This window comes from Nanorana parkeri, unplaced genomic scaffold (genome assembly GCF_000935625.1).
Source record: "Nanorana parkeri isolate BGI_ZX_2015 unplaced genomic scaffold, ASM93562v1 scaffold216, whole genome shotgun sequence".
Classification (NCBI taxonomy): domain Eukaryota; kingdom Metazoa; phylum Chordata; class Amphibia; order Anura; family Dicroglossidae; genus Nanorana; species Nanorana parkeri.
The window spans coordinates 1,263,554-1,283,748 of NW_017306484.1; the positions used below are offsets into that span (position 1 = coordinate 1,263,554).

The 20,195-nt window shown below is 47.8% G+C and overlaps 2 protein-coding genes across 2 annotated transcripts in view; one reads left to right on the forward strand and one right to left on the reverse strand.

Annotated features, from left to right (window-relative positions):
- The first annotated feature begins 3,149 nt into the window (after positions 1–3,149).
- SDR42E1 (short chain dehydrogenase/reductase family 42E, member 1) lies at positions 3,150–7,049 on the forward strand. The gene is made up of 3 exons (XM_018555868.1): positions 3,150–3,160; positions 4,306–4,396; positions 5,951–7,049. The coding sequence occupies exons 2-3, from the start codon at positions 4,335–4,337 to the stop codon at positions 7,047–7,049; spliced, it is 1,161 nt and encodes a 386-aa protein (XP_018411370.1). The 5' UTR covers positions 3,150–3,160; positions 4,306–4,334.
- A 12,226-nt stretch (positions 7,050–19,275) lies between these two features.
- The window catches only part of PLCG2 (phospholipase C gamma 2), a 100,374-nt gene continuing 99,454 nt past the window's right edge, over positions 19,276–20,195 (reverse strand). Inside the window, exon 34 of the mRNA XM_018555893.1 lies at positions 19,276–19,359. The gene's annotated coding sequence lies outside the window, so the exon portion shown is untranslated. The remainder of the gene's footprint in view (positions 19,360–20,195) is intronic.

Here is a 20,195-nt window from a genome sequence, read left to right on the forward strand (position 1 = left end):
ATTAATGCGATCAATAGCGCAGCAAAGGTCATTCAGAGCCGATCACTAATACTGCAGAGCCGACTTGTCTTCTCTGATCCGGATGTCACCTGTACAGAGGTGGGACACCCTGGCCATAAAATGATACAATTATGTTTATTTTATTCATTACAGGTATTTATATAGCGCAGACAATTTACACAGTGCTTTACTTCCTGTACATTCCCATCAGCCCCTGCCCACAAGGAGCTTACAATCTAAGGTCCCTATCTCGCATACACACAGGGCCAATTGAGAGAGGAGCCAATTAACCTTCCAGCATGTCTTTGTAGTGTGGGAGGAAACCGGAGTACCCGGAGGAAATTCACACGAGCACAGGGAGAACATGCAAATTCCATGCAGATAGTGTCCTGGCCGGGACCTCCCAGTGTTACAAGTGCTAATCATTGTTTGTCGCAGGGAAAGATTTTTGTTGCGGAATTCCTCTTCAGTACAGCTCTCATGTGAGGAGAGAAGAGGGTAATATTTCTATTCATTCCAGATTTAAAGGGAATTAAAAAAATGTAAAGCCCCTTTAGAACGCCGCCATTTTTTTTTTGTATCACTCCTGATGTCAGCACGTCATGCAGAACTAGCAGTTCTCCTTCAGCTCAGATCCTCTGCTGATTGACAGCAGGTGGGTGCAATAGTCAGCCTCCAATTGGCTACTGAAATATTTAAAATAGCCAAAAGCAGGCTGGCTACTGCAGCCAGCCGCTGGATGGGGGACTTGTCACCGGTCGATGATACCCACTGCCTCTGCTGATACAGGCAGGGAGAGCAGCAGGGATTCAAGGGGACACAGACCACAGCATGCAGTGGGCTCCCACAAGGGAAAACAGGAAGAACAGAGCTGATGGGGCAGCAGAACAGTGAACAGGCTGAAAAAGGCACCAGGAGGCAATTTCTATCCGGCATCTGGGATTTGTCAGGCCCTGCTGTACATTACATAGTCCACTCAGCTGTATACTACATATTCCACTTTATGCACCGTGTTGTGTAATATATATTTGTGTTCGGAATCCATTTGCCATAAGGGCGAGTAACCCAATACTGACCTGAGGTGTGCCTTGATCCGGATGGACAGTATGCCAATGAGGGGGCAAAAAGCAACCATTTAGGAATATATTTATTTAACAGTATTAATTAGCCAACTTGGAAAATGCATCTGCCATCTCCACATGGGGATCTGGTATGTACCTAGCGAAGCAGGACGAGTTCCACCTGCCCAAGCTCTTGATGACGTGTGCGGGGACACCATGGCGAGAGGCAGCCGACGCTGCCCCTATGCGGAAGGAATGTCCAGAATACCTTTTGGGATTGAGCCCCAGCTGACCCACGAGGGACCTAACATGACTCATGAACTCACTACCTGACAAAGGAGTATAGGGAAAAGGCAGCAAAGGGCTATCCATCATAAAAGGGAGACAACAGGGCCAGGAGACTATCTAGCACGGCTACGGGGCACCAGGCGTTTCCGGAGGGGAAAAACCTGACTTCCGTAGGGTCGCCACCACATAGCTAAATCGGCTCGCGCTGCTGGGTCGACGTGCACCAATGCGTCCTGTTCCGACATGGTAGGCAACAACGCCAGAAGTCTAGAAATGAGAGACCTACCTTGCGGAACAATACGCATGGCGAAATTCAACATGCCCAGCAACGACTGCAACTCCTTCCGGGAACAACAAGGGGATACCGTCAGCCTGTGAATTACCTCCCTTATCCTAACCAATTTGTCCTGCGGCAACCTGGCCTGCATGGCCGCAGTGTCCAGGACAATGCCCAGAAACGTGAGGACCGTGCTGGGACCCTCCACCTTGTTGGACGCCACCGGGACGTTGAGCGAATCAAAAGTTTCTAAAGCAGCCTTGGCCGAAAATGCCCGGTGATAGTCGTGGAAAGCGTACCCCCCATATTTGTAGGCCAGATCTATCACTATGTGCAGGTAAGCATCCAACTCCTCCCTCCGCATGGGCTTAACTGAACAGACTATGTCCCTGTACACCCCGAACGCCAACACGAACTCGGGGATCGACAACTTGCACCCCCTAACCCACACGAAGCCCGATATGCGCCCTGCCACCAAGTGCCCCCCCCAGCGATGAGGCGACTCGACGAGCCCAGATAAGTCAAGTAACGAGACCGCCAGCCGCGTTACCTGAATCGATATGTCCGAAAACCGGAAGCAACGAAAATCCCGGAAGTGACGACCGTCCATACCGAAGCTTCCTAGGATGCTGCTGTAGGCCGTGCCCAGGTGAGTCTACCTGCCCCTTTTATGTGTGAGAGGAGGGAACGGACTCCTCCCACAAATACAGGCTAATCAATTAGCCTTCAAACATATACAATATATATATATATATATACACACACAAAGAGCCGTAGCTAGCTCCTTTTGCACCCGTGGCAAGAACAGAAAATTGTGCCCCAATGTGTTATGTCACCCATCGATGCACACACTCGGCATCATGTGATGTAATGCTCCCCGCCTCCAGGATGGCAGTACACATACACAGATTGCGCTGGTGGCCAAATCCAAAATGGCATAAAAATTTGTTTCGTTTGACGAAACTAATGAAAACATTTTTAGTCTTTGCACATGTCTAATAATATGTGTGTACCCCCCTGTATATCCCCCCCCCACCTGTTTTCTGCCCCTCACCACACAGTACATTGTTCCAGTGAAAAGCTATATTAGCTCTGAGGACCTGTAACCACCAATGATTTAAGAAAGCGACCCTCATCAGCTCACTTTGCCGGCGCCCTATCCCGTACCCAGCTTCTTGTTCACCCCGCTCAGCGCCTCCAACACCCTCCTCGTCTCCTCCGGCTTCAGTTTCCCCGCCATGGCTTTTGCCCCACGTCACGTTGTTTACGTCACGACGCACGGCTTCCCCGTCTCCCCTGACAACGGCGCACGTCAGAATCCGTACAGTGCGCCATCATGTTGCTGTACGGAACATTTACTTATCTCCGCCAGCCAGAGAGATTAGACTGTGCGAGGAGGTTTCCGCCCCCCCTCTCCTCTCCTCCTGCGGACTTGATGAACTACCTATCGACGTTCAGTGGGCGGGGTTGTGTTCTTGGGGGTGAAAAGTCAGCTGACGTCACGGGGACGTAGTGTGGCACCACTTCTGCACTGGTGAGCAGCGGAGAGCAGACCCTGGCATTGGTATATATTGACACTGACCGCTGTAAGAAGGGGGAGGGGGCATCTCTATAGGTACCAGCACTGTAATAGCGCCTGCACACAATGCTGCATGAGCTGTTATGTAACATCAGCATTTTGTGTATGTGAAAATATTTGTATATTTTTATATGTAACAATATGTGTGAAGGTTGTCACCTCCTGGCATCAGATATAGGGACTCTGGGTGACAACGCTCACTCCTCCACTGTATCTATGGAGACAGTCGTGGTTGCACTACAAACATGGCTGCCTTTACACACCTGTGAATGGGGCCTCACAGGAGTTGGGGGCGGAGCCTTGTGTTTACAATACATGGCATTGTTTACTTTTTTATATAAACTTTATTGAAATGTCACAAAGTGGCGTTAGATTTATTTCTAGGCATTGCAGCTGAGGTGCGGTGAATAGGAATGGACGGACGCTGGCTGTAGGTGAATGGACCTTCAATATATTGCAGCCTACTAGGCCTCAGATGTGGCGGCTGTATTTGGTTTTTTTTTTCAGGCTAAGAACATTTTCCGCGAATACCTGTTGGTCCTGCCAGGAATGCCGGGTCCTTCTCCCTTCCTGTTAGCTGAACGGAAAGCACAAAACATTGTTATCTTCCTTCTGGTAACTACTAATCTCACCATCGCCCATGTAATGGAGATGAGCAAAGCAGACGTGTTTGAAGTCCAGCCTGGGTGGCAATCATTGCTCCCTCCATAGATACAACGGAGGAGTGAGTGTGGCCACCTAGGGGCAGGAAAAATAAAGGGAGAAAAATAAAACGAATGCAGCCACCACATTTTGGGATCGGTAAGCTGCAACAAATTTCATTTTTGCTCTTGGGTGTAGAGCAAAGCAGGCCCCACCCACTACAGGAAACTACAGTAGGGGGCGGAGACCAGACCAGTCACCCTGCACAAGGAGAGAGAGAGCAGCAGTGAGTGGTCTTTATTACAGGAGGGGGCAGAGACAAGACCAGTCACCCCTGAGTTTATTATTATATTTAGTATTATTTATTATTATTGCTTCTTCGCACACAGTTGTCCGGTTGGGTGAATGTGAATTGTTTCCCGTCTCTCAGCTCTGGTTGGTCTCCGTCTTCTCTGAAGGTCTGTGTCTCTCCGCGCCATAAGAAGCCATGTCACCATCTCCCAGGGAAACCATTGTCATTACCGGCGGTGGTGGATATTTTGGACACAGGTTAGTGCCGAGCTATAATTAATAAAGTTGCATAATTATGGAAAGTCTATTAATATTCTGTTTTAATTATTCCATTCCCGGGGGATATTGTGACTAATGAAAGCTAATTGCATCTTCCGGAGGAGCCAAATTCCATTATTAATTAGATAACGTTAATGGGCTTTGCTCTGCTGGAGAAGGTCTCGGCACAGATCTTGCCACTCACTACTGTCACGATGCGCTGCTTACCTCTGATGGTCATGTGACACGGAGGCGATGTGAGGGGATCGCTCCATTCGGAACTAAAAATTAAAGGTGAATTGCAGATTTAGGAAATAAATATGGAGCCTGGCACTGCTGTAGTACTCACCTTCAACCTTCAGTCAATCCCCTCCCCCTCCCCCATTGTACTTCTCCACCACTAGATGCCGCCAGTCTTCCACACTGAATAACGGCCAGCATCATCCAACCCTCTTCCTGTGAGCCAAGGCTGTCCTGGAAACACGTCCTGGAGAAGCTGGTTGGCTCGTTTGCATAAAGCTGAACACTGGGCACAAAAAGTTTCATTTAAGTATATTTATTAATAGCCACAAAGGATCTAAATCCACTTTGTGTGCACCAAATGCCATTGTGAACCCAGATAATGAAAATACCAGTGACATCATCACTGTGCAGAATAGAGCTGGGGGAGGGACCTGGCAGGCTCCAGAGGAAGATTTCCTCTGACCGGCAGTGCTGCAGGAGAACATGGAGCCAGCTTCCCACACGATCAGAAAGCTGGGCGCCGAGCAATGACCTGCCTTCCGGCTTCCTGATTGGCGGGAAAGCCAGTTTCCAGGCCAATCAGCATCCAACAGCCGGTACCCTGCTTATTGGTTGGTGGGCCAGCTTCCCAGTCAATCGGCATCGAGCCGGCCGAATAGCCGGCTCGTTGCTGATTGGCAGGGAACCCCCGGCTTTCCAGCCAATCAGCATGGAGCCGGCTTCCTGGCCAATTTAGGGTGACGGGTCATTACTTGCCACCCGGCTTCCTGATTGGCCGGAAAGCTGGCTCGATGCTGATTGTGATTGGCCAGGAAACCGGCTTACCAGCCAAACAGCACGGAGCCAGCTTCCCAAGCAATCAGGAAGCCGGTTAGCGTGAACAGGCATGCCGCCCGGCTTCCTGATTGCCCTGAAAGCCGGCTCCATGCCAGCGGAACCCCCGGTATCAGTACTCTGTATTGGAGAGTACCGAAAGCAAAATATCGATACTCGTTACCGAAAAACCGGTATCGGTGCGTCCCTACCCACTATATTCTGGCAGGACAGTGCCACTCCACGGCTGGGAAAGATCCCAACATTATTGTTGGCATCCACCCGGCTGCCTGATTGACAGCTAGCTCTGCATCTTTAGAAGCAGAGCCAGCTGTGCCCGCCCCCTCCCCTGTCTGTCCCTCCAATGAGCGACATGCTGGCTCTAAGTATTGGAAGGAGTATATGTCACTCTCCCGATACTTCTCCTTTAATGAGCCATCACATACTGTATGTTCTCATTCTTTTAACTCTTCACTCTTATTTTCTATTTGCTTTTAGGTTGGGTTGCCGTTTGTCTGAGAATGGAATCAACGTGGTTCTTTTCGACATAAGAAAGCCCGCTCAGGATCTCCCGGATGGAATCCGGTTTATACAAGGGGACATTCGCTCTCTGTCTACGGTAGAAGACACCTTCACCAACGCCAGTTGCGTCATCCACACAGCCTCCTACGGGATGTCAGGCCGGGAACAACTGCAAACGCAACTCATCGAAGAGGTCAACGTGAAGGGCACAGAAAACGTCATCCAAGCTTGCCTGAGTAAAGGTGTCCCAAGGCTTGTGTACACCAGTACATTCAACGTGGTGTTTGGAGGGCAGAAGATTCAAAATGGAGACGAATCTATGGAATATCTACCTCTGCATCGCCATGCCGACAACTACTCCCGCACCAAGGCCATGGCTGAGATGAAGGTGCTGATGGCCAACGGGCTCGAGCTGGCCAGTAAAAGCGGGTACTTAAGGACTTGCGCTCTTCGGTCGGCCGGTATCTATGGGCCCGGGGAACAAAGGCATCTTCCGAGGATCATTAAGACTGTTGACCAAGGTTTGTTCATGTTCTTGTATGGCGATCACCAGAACCAGGTGCAGTTTGTGCACGTCGACAATCTAGTATCGGCCCACGTTTTGGCAGCTGAAGCCCTAACGGAAGAGAAAAGCCACGTCGCGGCTGGAAAGCCATACTTCATTGCAGATAGCCATCCGGTTGACAATTTTGAGTTCTTGCGGCCTTTCATTGAGGGCCTCGGGTATGAATACCCCACCTTCCGCCTCCCCCTCTTCTTTGTATACCTCATGGCCTACCTCACAGAATGGCTTCATTTTCTTATCAGGCCTCTCTGTAACTTCCAGCCGCTACTGACCCGCGCCGAAGTGTACAAAACCGGCGTTACTCATTACTTCAACCTGGATAAAGCCAAGAAGGAGCTTGGATACGACCCCAAGCCGTTCAAAATGTCCAAAGTCACGGAATGGTATAAAGCTCAGGGATACGGAAGGGCGGCGACAAAGGGCAAAACGTTTAACTTCCTTTTGGACCTGGTGTTGTGCCTCTTGTTTATTATTGTGCTGCTTGCTTGGTTGCCTACAGTGGTGGGGTAGAGGGTTCAAGTTCTTCACATTCTCATTCATTGAAGGACACAGGAGTTCAGCAACTGCTGGGTTATACTGCCTGAGGATTTGGACACTGGGCAAGCCAAAAGAAAATGTGGCCAGCCAAACATGACCCCTCCTACTCCCAGCATGCCTCGGTTCTATTGTTTTTTGTGGGCCTGTTAGTGTTTTGTTGTCCACCCCTCACTTCGACTGCTTTTGGACATCCTGGCAGTCTCTAAATTCTTGTGTCTCTCAATGGACAAGCAAGAGGGGCACCGGTCCCACCATTCTGTGTCTGTGATCATGCTCTTGGTACTGCTTTTTATTCACCAAACTGAGGCATGCTGGGAGTAGGAGGTTATACCAGGCTGGCCACAGTGGCATTGTCCAAGTCCTCCTGTAGGTGGCAGTATAACCCGACCGTCTTTGAATTCCTGTGCCCTTCCATGAACTCCAAGAAAATGATTTAAGGATGAGTTCCAAGATCCCATTTCTTTTTTCTTTCGCCTTCACACAGCGGATTCACCGATTTTAATGGCAGTCTATTGTGTCTTGAGAATAGATAGAGTTCAGTGGAGACTTATAAAAGTACAGTGCCGCAGTGATGTCATAGCACCAGTGACTTCATACAGTAGATTGATGCTGATGTGCCGAGGCTGATGTCAGAGGTGCCTAGTGAATTGATTGGCTGGGTTCCCATATTGTTCAGACTGATGGGGCTGATGTGTGTAAGATTTGGAATATTCTGGAAGACAGGACGATAATTCTGAAATTTAGGAAAATAAATGCACACTTCAGAAAACTATTTGGACCAGTCTCGGAGATATCAGGCACTGTAAAAGTCAACTTGTGCCAGTGTAGTCACTAGGGGGGTGTGACCCGCACCCGGGTGACACCATTGGAGGGGTGACACCAAAATGACTAACAGTCATTTTGGTGTCACCCCTATGAAAAGTCAGGCATTCGGCCATGGACCAAGAGCCCGACAGTTGCAGGAGAGAGGAGGGGACCCGGCGGGTGAACCTTATCCGCCGGATGAATGTCTCCTCCTCTCTCTGCCGGCATCCATCACCAAGATGACCGCCAGCAGGTATCACCGAGATGGCCGTGCATGCACGATGATGTCACAGCGGGGGTGTTACCCAGTACCCGCTCTGTTTGACACCCAGCCTCGGGACACTCCTGACTTGCACTGAAGTCCAACTCCAGGCAAACTGTGATATTTGGCTTTTGATAGAGTAGGGAAGGTTCATAGCCTATGTCAGGATTTTCATGCCATCTTTGTCTATACTGGGAGACAGGAAGTCATAGTAATTCTCTGTAGTGGGGACACAGACATTGCCGGTGAGGCTACAGCACTGATGAAGGTGACAACGCTGCAGGCAGAGTTCTCACTGTTGAGCTGCAGTAATGTGTGCATTTAGTACAATACGCGTTTTGGTGCCATCATTTCGCTAACAGACGTGTGTTGCAGTGGACTACAATGCATGGTAACGCACGCACTGCCAGGCCAACTAAGGCTTGATTGCTGGCAGCATTACCGGGCTTTTTACACTTGATAGAGGGATTAACATTAGAAGATATTCTAAGCTGGTGAATGGGTTTTAAAGAGATTATTATTTAATTTTTGTATGATTTGCCTGCAGTTCTCTACTGGACCCAATAATGTAATACGCAGATATATTAAGGCTTCTAACACTGTTCAGTCTTTTCTCAACACACCTACCTCAGAGAATAATAGCGTGCACCATTTGCCTTTGTTAACCCGGATTTCCTTGTAAAAGTAGTATTTATATCATCACTGTGCTGCACCTAGTCCATGCAGAGCTGTGGGAGGGACTCAGCAGGCTCCACCCTCTACAGGAAACTACAAGAGGGGGGCGGAGACGAGACCAGTCACCCTGCACAAGGACAGAGATCAGCAGTGAGCGGTCTTTATTACAGGAGGGGGTGGAGACCAGACCAGTCACCCTGCACAAGGAGAGAGAGCAGTAGTGACTGGTCTTTATTACAGAAGGGGGCGGAGACCAGACCAGTTACCCTCCACAAGGACAGAGAGCAGTAGTGAGCGGTCTTTATTACAGGAGGGGGCGGAGAGTAGACCAGTCACCCCGCACAAGGAGAGAGAGCAGTTCTTCATTCTTACATAATTTGTTGTGCTGAGCAGCGCTCTTCTGTGTCATTTGTGTTTTATTCCCAAAAGACGGTTTCATTTGTATTCATATTTTCTGCAACTTTATAAACTAAGAACAATTAAAGAACTCCGGGGAAATGATTATTAACCCTTACAATGGGGCTAAACCCCCTCCCCCCAGCACTGCAAGGGTTAAGTGCTCGTTTTGGTCTAGGGAGGAAAATAAGTTATACTCACCCGATCCCTGGAGCCGGTGTTCTATCGAGATGTCCAACTTGTCGAGATCTCCAACTCCCGTCAGTGCGCCTGCGCGGCCACCTAAGAGCATTATCAAATTCCCCAATTTGCGTTAGTGTGCCTGCGCAGGCATCCGATGGCACAAGCAGGGATGCTCTTAAGGTGGTCCCTGGAGCCTCTCCCCCCCCTTTGCTACAGAGGTCTAAGGTCCTGTAAATCATCATTCTATACGCTGTGGGGGGAATTTATCAAAATTGGAGCAGCCGTGCATGACAACCAATCAGCTTCCATTTTCAAAGCTTAACTGAACAAACTGATGAGAGAAGCTGATTGGTTGCCGTGCACAGCTGCTCCAGACTCTGTCTGCTCCAGTTTTGATAAATTCCCCCCTGTGTGCGAATAGGACGTGCGGATACTGAGGGACATACCATCGCTGCAGCGTTGAAGGAGACAGGCTGGAGGCGAACTGTCACAGCCGGCCCACTCAGAGCATCGGGTGAGTATAGCTTTGTTATTTTACCTCCGTAGACCAAAACAAGCACCTAACCCCCGGGCAAGGGTTCATGATCATTTTCCCCGGAGTTCTGCTTTATGATTTTACATGTTTTATATTCGGTGCTTTTTTTTAACGGATGTCTTTTTTTTTTTAATGTCAAATATTTATAATGTATCAAATAAAACAATAACGGGTCGTGTTGTGTTTTTTTTTTTACGGAAGCTTTTTTATGTGTTATACGAAGATAAATTGTAAGCGGTCACCTCCTCAGCACAGTGAAGACTTTGTTAGTTCTGGATGGAGTGGAACCCCTGTACCTTATTTCTGCCTTCCGGGGGAACTGTTAGGAGGTTTCACCAGAAAAGAAATGAGGGAAACGCTTCAGGGTCTCCCAGCCGTCCACTCTGCACCTCATAATGTTTTATTTCCTTTTTAATCAGGTGAATAACAAATATTGCAAATCAATATTCAGTATCAGTATTGGTGCCGATACAGAGTTCTTTTACTCGCCCAAATGCTCCGATACTTACCCCGATACCTGAACTTCCGGTCAGAGGGAGATTTCCTCTGACCAGCAGTGCCGTACGGGAACATGGAGCCGGCTTTTCCGGGCGGTGAGTAATGACCCGCCTTCCAGATTGGCCGGGAAGTCGTCCTTATGCTGATTGGCTGGGAAGCTGGCTTCCCAGCCAAGCCGGGAGGCGGGGGTCATTACTTGCTGCCCAGCTTCCTTATTGGCCAGGAAGCCGGTGCTCTATTGAATTCTCCAACTCGTCGAGACCGCCTACTCCCGTCAGTGCTCCTGCGCAGCCACCAAAGAGAAGTCTCAAGCTGTACAATCTGCTGTCAGGATCCAGAGCACCCCCAGGTGGCGCTGGAGCCAGGTCCTGCAGTTCCTGTGCTCGCCTGCAGGTGTCTCCAGCAGCCAGGAACCTGCAGCTCCAGTACTCACCTGCGGGTGTGCCCCAGCTGTGAGTGATCATTCCATCACCTGGTACTTCCTTTGAGGGTATTTAGGCCCTTCCTGCAGTCAGGAAGCTGGCTCAGTATTGCATCGCCTGGACCTGACTGACTCCCATGTCCTGTGCCTTGGAACCTGAACCCTGCTTCCTATCTGCAAACCTGTCACCGACCCAGCTTGTTACCCGACCACTCTCCTTTAATCCTGTTCCTGTACCGCGCTGCCGTCCTGTTAACGACCCGGCTTGTACCTGGCCACTCTTCCTGTATCCTGAGGCCTGCTGTCTATCTGCAGTCTTGTTACCCCTCCTTGTTGCTGTTCCCCTGGCTGTAGGTGTGTTTGTCCCAACCGTGGTCTTTGTTACTTCACTGCTAACCCTGTGGGGGGTTGAGGGGTTTGTAGTTTTGTTTGATGTGTAACAAATAAACTGTGTGCATATAACCCTATCCTGTGTGGGCATATTAATGTGGTCATCCTGCGTGGGTACCTACATGTGGTGCGAGGACGCCTGTGCATGGTACCCTGACCTCTGCGGCTGTGCGCCTGCGCGGACACCGGATGCCACAAGCACCGACGGGAGTTGGAGAACCCGATGACTATTTCAAAGCCACACAGATGCACCTACGGGAAGTGGAGAAGTCAACGAGGATTGCAAAACCTGTGACGGCTGCCGCACGCGCACCAGCGCCATCTCGTCGAAAATCTACAACGGATACAACGTCACGAGTTGAAGATCTCGACAGAACACCAGCTCTCATTTTGATTGGCTGGGAAGCGGTTTCCCGGTCAATCGAGCCGGCCAAACAACATGAATCTGGCTTCCCGGGCAATCGGCATGTCATCACACGCCTCCGGCGGCATGCTAGCATAAGCATCGGTACTCCGTATTGGCGAGTACCGAAAGCAAAATATCAGTACTCGTTAGCGAAAACTGGTATCAGTGCATCCCTACTTTTTTCACATCACTGTTTTGTTGTCGGCTTTTGTTTACAGGCTCAATAGCTCAAGCTACAACCATAGAATGAGTCATACCGTATCACCTTCCACCAGATCGGAAGTTTCAGTTGGACAGAAGGAGGAAGGAAAGCATGCCGTGATTGCTGTGTTTTCTCCTTAGTGAGCCCATCGTGCTCTGGGAATCCTCTGCCGTCCATTAAATGTCTATTGGTAAAACGAGTTTCCTGACGCCAATCCATGGCAGCATACATTGGGGGCGGAGCCATACCCATTGTATGCTGCCATGTATTGGCGTCAGGAAAGGAAAATTACCGATAGGTAAGTATACAATTTTCCGTTGTCTTCACTCAGCTTAGCGAAGGAGATAACATTGTGTTGCCTTTAATCATCCAGCTTCATGCGAGCAAAACTACTGTTGTGTTTTGTTTTTTTTTTCAAATTTTCCTTGAAGTGAATTTTTCCTTCACTTCACCTCATTCAATATGCTAATTGAAAATGTACTTAGCAGAGCGCTCATGCTCTGCTCCTTTTGTAAATCCCCCCCCCCTCCCCCGCTATCTGCAGACGTGGCCTGGGTCGCTGATGGGAATTAATGAAGTGAGAGGTTCAGAATGACATCTAAGCTGCGAGCATCTTCAGAGGTGAGCAATGGACGCCTTATGTTTCTCTCGGGAAATGAACAGACACTTCTATAAATCACGCCAAACTTTTATTAACATATATTTAAAAAAAAAAAAATGTTTTGGTAAAACTCAACAAGATATCTGACAACATTAAATTAAAAGTCATGTTTTCATTCGCTATATTCCACATACGTTTTCAGACATAGGCCGGGATCTGTTGGGTCCTAACAAAGGGTACTTCATACAACACGCAATGAAAAATTAAATGGTATTGTTGCCTCTTACAATTCACGAAGCTGCTTTGTGTCACCTCAACGAGTCTGAAGTGAAGATTCTCCAACCACAGCAGTAGCATCAAATACAATATGAGGTCAGCTACGTCAGCCCCCGGCCAAAGTGGACCGGTATATGGCCAATATGAGTTGCTTAGAGCTGGTTACCTAAGAGCCCATTCTGTGTGTATACTGTAAGATGACTTTGGTTAAGCTTAGGCTGCCCTACCATATGGCTTAGAGGAGGCGCCCACTTTTTGGCGTCTGGAGATCTACTTTTCAAATGATGAGATCTACCAACGAAAAAACACCGTTATTTAAAAAAACAAGCACGTTACTGGGACTAGTGCCTCTCCTCGCTCTCTCTCCTGTATCTCTCTCAGTTGTCTCCTCGCTCTCTCCCCTGTGTGTGTCTCTCTGCTGTCTCTCTCTCTCCTGTCTCTCTCTCGGTTGTCTCTCCTCGCGGGCTCTCTTCCCTGTGGGTCTCTCTCTGCTGCCTCTTCTCCCTCTCTCTCCTGTCTCTACTCTTCTCTCTCTCTTTCTGCTGTCTCTCTTCGCTGTCTCCTCTCTCTCTGCTGTCTCTTTCTTCTCTCTCTTTGCCTTCTCATCTCTCTCCTGGCTGTCTTGCCTTACCTGCACTGCAGCAGCTTCCCAGGTCTCCTCTCATGTGAGCTATCCCGTCATCCCGCGGTGATCGTGTGGCCGATGCTGCAGGCGGGGAGAGGTGTCCCGCCCCTTCCCGTCTGCAGTGTTTGACACATTCAGCCGCACTAGCACCGCAGGAGGGAGCTCAGGTCAGTGAGCCGATCGCGATCTACCAATGTTTTCTTTGCAATTGACTGGTAGATCGCGATCGACCCAATGGACACCCCTGACATAATGTATGTTGACACTCTTTTTAAATTATTGTGTTTCCAGTGAAGGATACTTTTAATGCTGCAGCATACAAAGTCATTTTAGACCACGGTGCACTTCCAACCTTGTTGCAACAGTTTGGTGGAAGGTCCTTTTCTGTTCCAGCATGACGGGGTGATTTGAACAAATAATAATAATATAAATATTAACAAATTATATCCGTATTATTTATCAACGCCCACTTCTGTGCACACAGCCAGCTCCAAAAAGAAATGGTTTGATGGGTTCGGTGTGGAGGAACTGAAGTGGCCTGCACGGAACCCTGACCTCAACCCTACTGAGCCCTTATAGAATGAATTGAAATGCTTAGTGCAAGCCAAGTCCAAAATCAGCGCCTGACTTCACAAATGTTATTTTGGCTGAATACTATTTCCCACAAACACCCTCCAAAACCATGAGGACAACCTTCCCAGAAGAGTTGAGGCTTTTATAGAAACAAAGTTGGCGGAAGAAATGGGGAACCGTCATAATAATAAGTCCAACAAGATCTTATAGGTGTGATGGTCAAGTGTCCATAAGGTTCGGCCCATTTACAGCATTATACACTAAAGGGTGAAGAGTTTGGAGAATAGAACAATCTAGGACAACATCGCTGAACTGGAAAGTGAACTGAATTGGACAACTTTTCCAGTTCAGCTATGTTGTCCTAGATTGTTCTCTTCTCCGGCCTTCTCCAAACTCTTCACCCTTTTGTGAATAACCCTGTTTGTGTACAAAGAATAAAAGGTAAAAAAAGAAGAGTGCCAGCATGGAAGTAGACTCCAAGTAAAATGTCTTCTTGATAAAAAATGGTCCTTTAACAAGCCAACATGTTTTGGGGGTTCTAAGGGCCACCTTTCTTTAAGGGTCTTCATTAGAAACCGATACCTTGACGGCAAAGAATGAAAAGTGGAGTAATATACATGGATGCTATAGTTGCTCCTGCAGTCCAGGTATCTTATCAATAAACAGACTTTGTACTTGAACTCTGCCCGAGTCGGCGCTCTTTTTGCCTTTATTATCACTATCTCTTCCAGCACAGGTCTCCTTTTACAATGGCGGAAACCAGTGGATTAGCAAAGCAATCAGGACCTCCTCTCCAGCACTTTCCACAATGCACTGCAGGCAGGGCCGGCCTTTGGGGTGTGCGGGCTGTGCGACAGTGTCACTAGCAGTCTATGGATGACTCATTAAGATGGCCGCCGCTCGGCGACAGCGCGGTGGCCATCTTTAAAACTGGGCAAAGTACTGGCACAGGGTGTCTCTCAATAGGATATGGAGGTTCTGCTTTGCATTATGAGATGCATACAAGGTTATTCACTAGAGGGTGAAGAGTTTGGAGAAGTGAACACTCTAGGACAGTGGTGGCGAACCTTGGCACTCCAGCTGTGCCAAAACTACAAATCCCAAGATGCATCTGCCTCTGGGAGTTATGTCTGTGGCTGTCAGAGCCTTGCAATGCCTCATGGGACTTGTAGTTCCAAAACAGCTGGAGTGCCAAGGTTCGCCATCACTGCTCTAGGACAACATAGCTGAACTGGAAAGTGAGCTGAATTGGGGAATTTTTCCAAATCGGCTACGTTGTTCTAGATTGTTCCCTTCTCTGAACTCTTCACCCTTTTGTGAATAACCCTGATAGAGATGTTCCAGAGTGGTTTCATGAAGCCAGGAGTTCACATGTTGCAGGCACCTTGCAGTAATTTACTTGCTGTCAACCTGAAGGTATTGGTTGACCTCTACTAGAGCCTAGTCTTCATTAACCTGTGTTTGGCCAGTGTAGGGCAAGGCAACAAGGTCACTTTAGTCTGATCCTCTAGTTTATACTTCACTTCCATTTACTTCATCATGTTCTCCCGTTAGGGATGTCCCGATACCGATGCTAGCATCGGAATCGGGCCCGATACAGGGCATTTTGACATGTGAAAATAAGGTCACTTCTCCTTGGTCCTCTGAGTGCCCACAGCTCTGGGGAAGAGCAGTACAAGCTGCTGGTGGGGCTGCCAATACAGTGAACCCATTGTCCTGCATGGCCAAAGCCCCTGTACTGTAAGGCCAGCTCTAAGGGTTACATCACGTGACAAGGGATGAGGTCAGGCAATGAGGTTACTTGCTTGCCCTCAGTGGGCAATGAAAGGGTTCACTTTATTGTTCATTTTGCATTTTGGGGGTGGATCCTACCTTTTTAAGAAACATACAATTTTTTTAAAGAATACCACAGAAAAAGAGCCTCCTACCCCCAATAATGGGAGTGCAGTAAAAGTCGCACAAACCTTCCAGGACAGTTTTGCCAGCATGTAAACACATTGGAGAGATGTGATCAAACCCGGAGCAGACAATCTGGAGCAGTTGCCCATGGCAACCAATCAGCATCCCTCTTCGGTTTGCTCAGGTAAGATTTGAAAATGAGACGGAAAAGCTGATTGGTTGCCGTGCAAATCTGCTCCAGATTTTTTTGTCTGCTCCAGTTTTGATTAATTCCTCCCATTAACTTTTTTTAGGACTGAAAAAAACCACGAGGACCAAACAACTCAAGCGTGAATTTACCCCCCCCCCTTTGGAAAGCATCACTTGGATAAATCTCACAGTGAATTATTGACTGGTAGTTCATTGACTTAGATAACTGGCGGAACTACCAGGGTCGCAGCAGTCGCAATCGCGACCGGGCCCTGGCATTCCGCCAGTTGGGGGGGGGCCCAGAGAGAAAGAGAGCCCGCAGATCCCTCAAGCTGCCCGCAGCGTTCGTGGCCATGGGTTGCTTGGTGGCGTCCTATGCCCTATGCCCACACGGCGCATGCGCTAGGGGGCGGGACGAACTGGCGAAGATACAGCAGAGGAACAGTTTTAGATGAAATGTAAACCTGTCTGTTTCCGGGAAAACAAACCAATTGCCGAATTCTAGACAGCATGTGGCAACATAGTGGCTCTGAAACGTGCTGTGGGTTTGTTGTCATGGTAACATAATAGAACAATTTAGGGCAAATTTATTATGTTGTAAATGATGATTTTGCTGATCTATGCTGCTTATTCACCATCCAGACACTCGTGATGCTAAAGCACATTCACTGGCCAAACTTGCCCAAGCACTTACTGGATCATGTCATCTCTGCTACACCCTTGCCTGAAATTTATCCTGGGAGCCTTTGGTCTCTGGGTTGTTTCCTTACTTGAGGGGTCTGATTTTGTGCTGACCTTGTCCTATCCACCTACATTGTATGAGGCTCTCACCCCACTTATTGGACAGCTGCAGGAAATTACCTAAACTGCCACCTACAAATACTGTCCTCCCCCTTCCTGTCTTTGCCCTAGTATAGGATTTCCTGTGTGCGCATCCTGGGGGTTATTATCTTTGCGATATTCGATTCCTGGTTTATGATCATCTGCTTGTCCCCCACCTGCCTTTGGATTACCTTTTGTACCCTGCTTCTGTCTGTTGCTGACCCGGCTTGGACTTTGACTCTGCTTCTTCTTGACTACCCTTTGAAAATGTTGCCTTCCGTTTGCTGCTGACCTGGCCTGGAATCTGACGCTGAGTTCCTATTTACTTTGGTACTGTGCAATTCTAATTACTGGCTACTGACTGTGGCTGACACCATATTGTGAGTAGTTCCTTTCATTATTATTGTATTGCTGGTCCTATTCTGCTTAGATCTCACTCATCAGGTCTCTGCATATCCCGGCTGCGAGATTCCCATCTGTCTCTCCACCTGACACCGGGATAACAAGACTACCGGTCAGGAAATCGGAGTGAAGGGGGGGACTTCTTGGCAGGCCTAACGATCTCTTTCGCTGGACATTTGGGTTTTCTGTTTTTAGTTGATTTGATGAATGATTCAGTATGGAAGCCCTACTGAACTCAATCCCGCATCTCAAATCCAGGTCCATGACCTAAACTCCTCATTTGCATACACTGCCATTCATTCCCTGCACCCAGATCCCATTAACGGGGTAGGGTGCCTTAATTCAGTCTCATTGTTTTAAATATGTCCCTTTACCTTTTAAACATTTAGTTATGTTGGCTCCTGTCTAGAGTTACAAACATTTACTGAAATACGGTTTTGTTTATAGCGGGTTCCATTCGCGTGGGTTGTGTCTTACTATCAGCATGATTGGAACTTTTTATTTGGGCAACAATACAATATATGGCCAAACATTTGTGGATACCTGACCATCACACCTACGATGGATGTCCTACAAAATTAAGAAGGGTACTTTAAATGCTACAGCATACAAAGACATTTTGGATAATTGTGGGCTTCCAACCTTTTGGCAACGGTTTGGGGAAGGCCCTTTTTCTGACTGTGCCCATGTACACAAAGTCAGCTCTATGAAGACATGGTTTGACAAGCTTGGTGTGGAGAACTCTGGTCCTGACCTTAACCCTTTGGGGTGCATTGGTATGCTTATTGGCGAGCTAGGTCTTCTTACCCAACATCAGTTCCTGACCTCAAAAATGCTCTTTTGGCTAATTAGGCACAAATTCTCCCAGACGTACTGTACATTTCAAAATTGTGCCAAAATCCTTCCCAGAAGAGTGGAGGCTGTTATAGCCACAAACATGGGGGAGGCAAATCCATATTAATGCCCCTGGTTTTGGGAATGGTTTTCCAACAATCTCATATAGGATGGTCAGATGCCCACAAACTTTTGAACATATGGGGTTTAGCAGACTGTATTAAAGTGAACTTGTGCTTTGCCCATGCTCCTTCCTGCCACTCCCCCACTGCTCCATTTTGGCCCACAGGAACAACTTGAATAAAAACCTGTGTAAGCTTCAAATGATAGTTTGGAGCTTATGCAGGGATGAGAACTCTCTCCTTATTCTCATGTGACATCGCTGTGAGATCACAAAGCACCAATGCCATCACATGGGAGGAAGTGTAGTAAGTCACATGTTCTCCATATGGAGAAGTGTCATGTAATCTTCGATATCAGTGGCTGAATGGGCCGGTGGGGAAGCGAATGGAAGGTGAATATGTGCTGCCAGTGGGGCCACCATTATCACGGTTAACCAGTTCATTTGCCCTGCATGGGTACAACACAGGTTCACTTTGAAGCATTGCACAGGGAAGCACTCATATAAAACTGTAATTATAAATACATGCCATGCTTCAAATATTATCCCTGAATTCATAATTAAATAGAAGTTTTAAAAAAATAGTTCAAAAGTTAAGATAACCCATAAGATCTTCAGGTTATGAACGTACAGTATTGTTTTATCTTCCATTTACAATGCACTGTTCAAGTATATCTCGTTGCCACACATATACCACCCCTTTTCGGCTCATCCAGTCAGTGGCACATGGCAACGCATTATCATTCCTGGAGGGTTCCATTGTCCGGGCTTTTTGTAAAAATTCCCTTTGCTCTTTTCTGTAGAAAACTTGGACCTCCATGTCGGCAAAACAAAAACAACACAGAAAACCAGAATACAAACGTTTTCTCCTGGTGGACCACACAAATGAAATGAACTCTGAACTTCCAAACCCACCTCTGGGTGTCTCCGCCATCGAAAAAAAATGGCAGTAAGGAGTTCCAATGTTGCAAACAATGCCTCGGCAATAGTTTGCAGTGGATGCTTTCTTGGATCGTTGAAGGTCACCCACGTTTTGATGAAGGTCTTTGTTTTAAAAGTTCTCAACTTGATTGTAATCTTGATGTTCCAGGACCAGCAAGGGAACGTCCTTAACAGCATTGATCGGCTATGAGTAGAACCTGCTGTTACTTATTCGTTTCTCTCCAAGCCTTAAATAGGTGAAAACACAACCATTAGCACCATGAAAGGCAGCTTTAGCTAACTCTCCAGTAAAAAGTCTACCAAGATGCACATTCAGCCCTCATTCACGCTGGAATCGGCCCGCACGTACAGCTCTGTGCTGCATGTAGGGCCGTATCGGGCAGCTCCCGGGAAGGACAGGTGCTGCGTGTGATTAGTAAGCAGCCCCCGTCCTTCTGTATGGGACTACGTGGCTGTACGCCGCCCTACGCCCTGTTTTTCCCTAGGAGTCAGCAGTACAAGCCTTGTGTAAGCTCCATGTAGGGTGATGTTAGAGCTTACGCAAAGTTAATGACTCCTAGACATGTGCGATTCATTTTGTTACGAATCACAATTCGGACAAATTTTCCCAAATTCGAACACATCCGAATTTCCAAATCCCAATGCATCCGATTGTGTCCAAATCTGAATTTACAAATTTTAAATCCCGTCCGAATTCCGTTCAAAAACAAAACTGAATCGGACATGTAATTGATGGAGGTGCCCTCCGCACACCTTTCAGCAGTCATCTTGAATCGGACATGTGACTTTTCTGGCTAATCAGATGGGGTTTTTTTTTCAGTTTAATGCATCTGAATGGGTCTGAACACGAACTTTTGTTACGGCAACATGGGAGCCATATACAGTATATACATATAATACTAAAGCTGAGGCTCCTAGACTCGAATAGTGTTCGGGATCCAAATTTCCGAATTGCATTTGGGAGCTCCCGAATGCCATTCGGGTCTGGGAGTCTCAGCTTTAGTAATATATGTATACGGCTCCCAGACCCGAATGGCATTCAGGAGCTCCCAAATGCAATTTG

Coding starts and splice junctions, on each gene's coding strand:
- SDR42E1 (XM_018555868.1), top strand. CDS start 4,335: ATGTCACCATCTCCCAGGGAAACCATTGTCATTACCGGCGGTGGTGGA. Junction 4,397..5,950: donor GGTGGATATTTTGGACACAG/GTTAGTGCCGAG, acceptor ATTTGCTTTTAG/GTTGGGTTGCCGTTTGTCTG.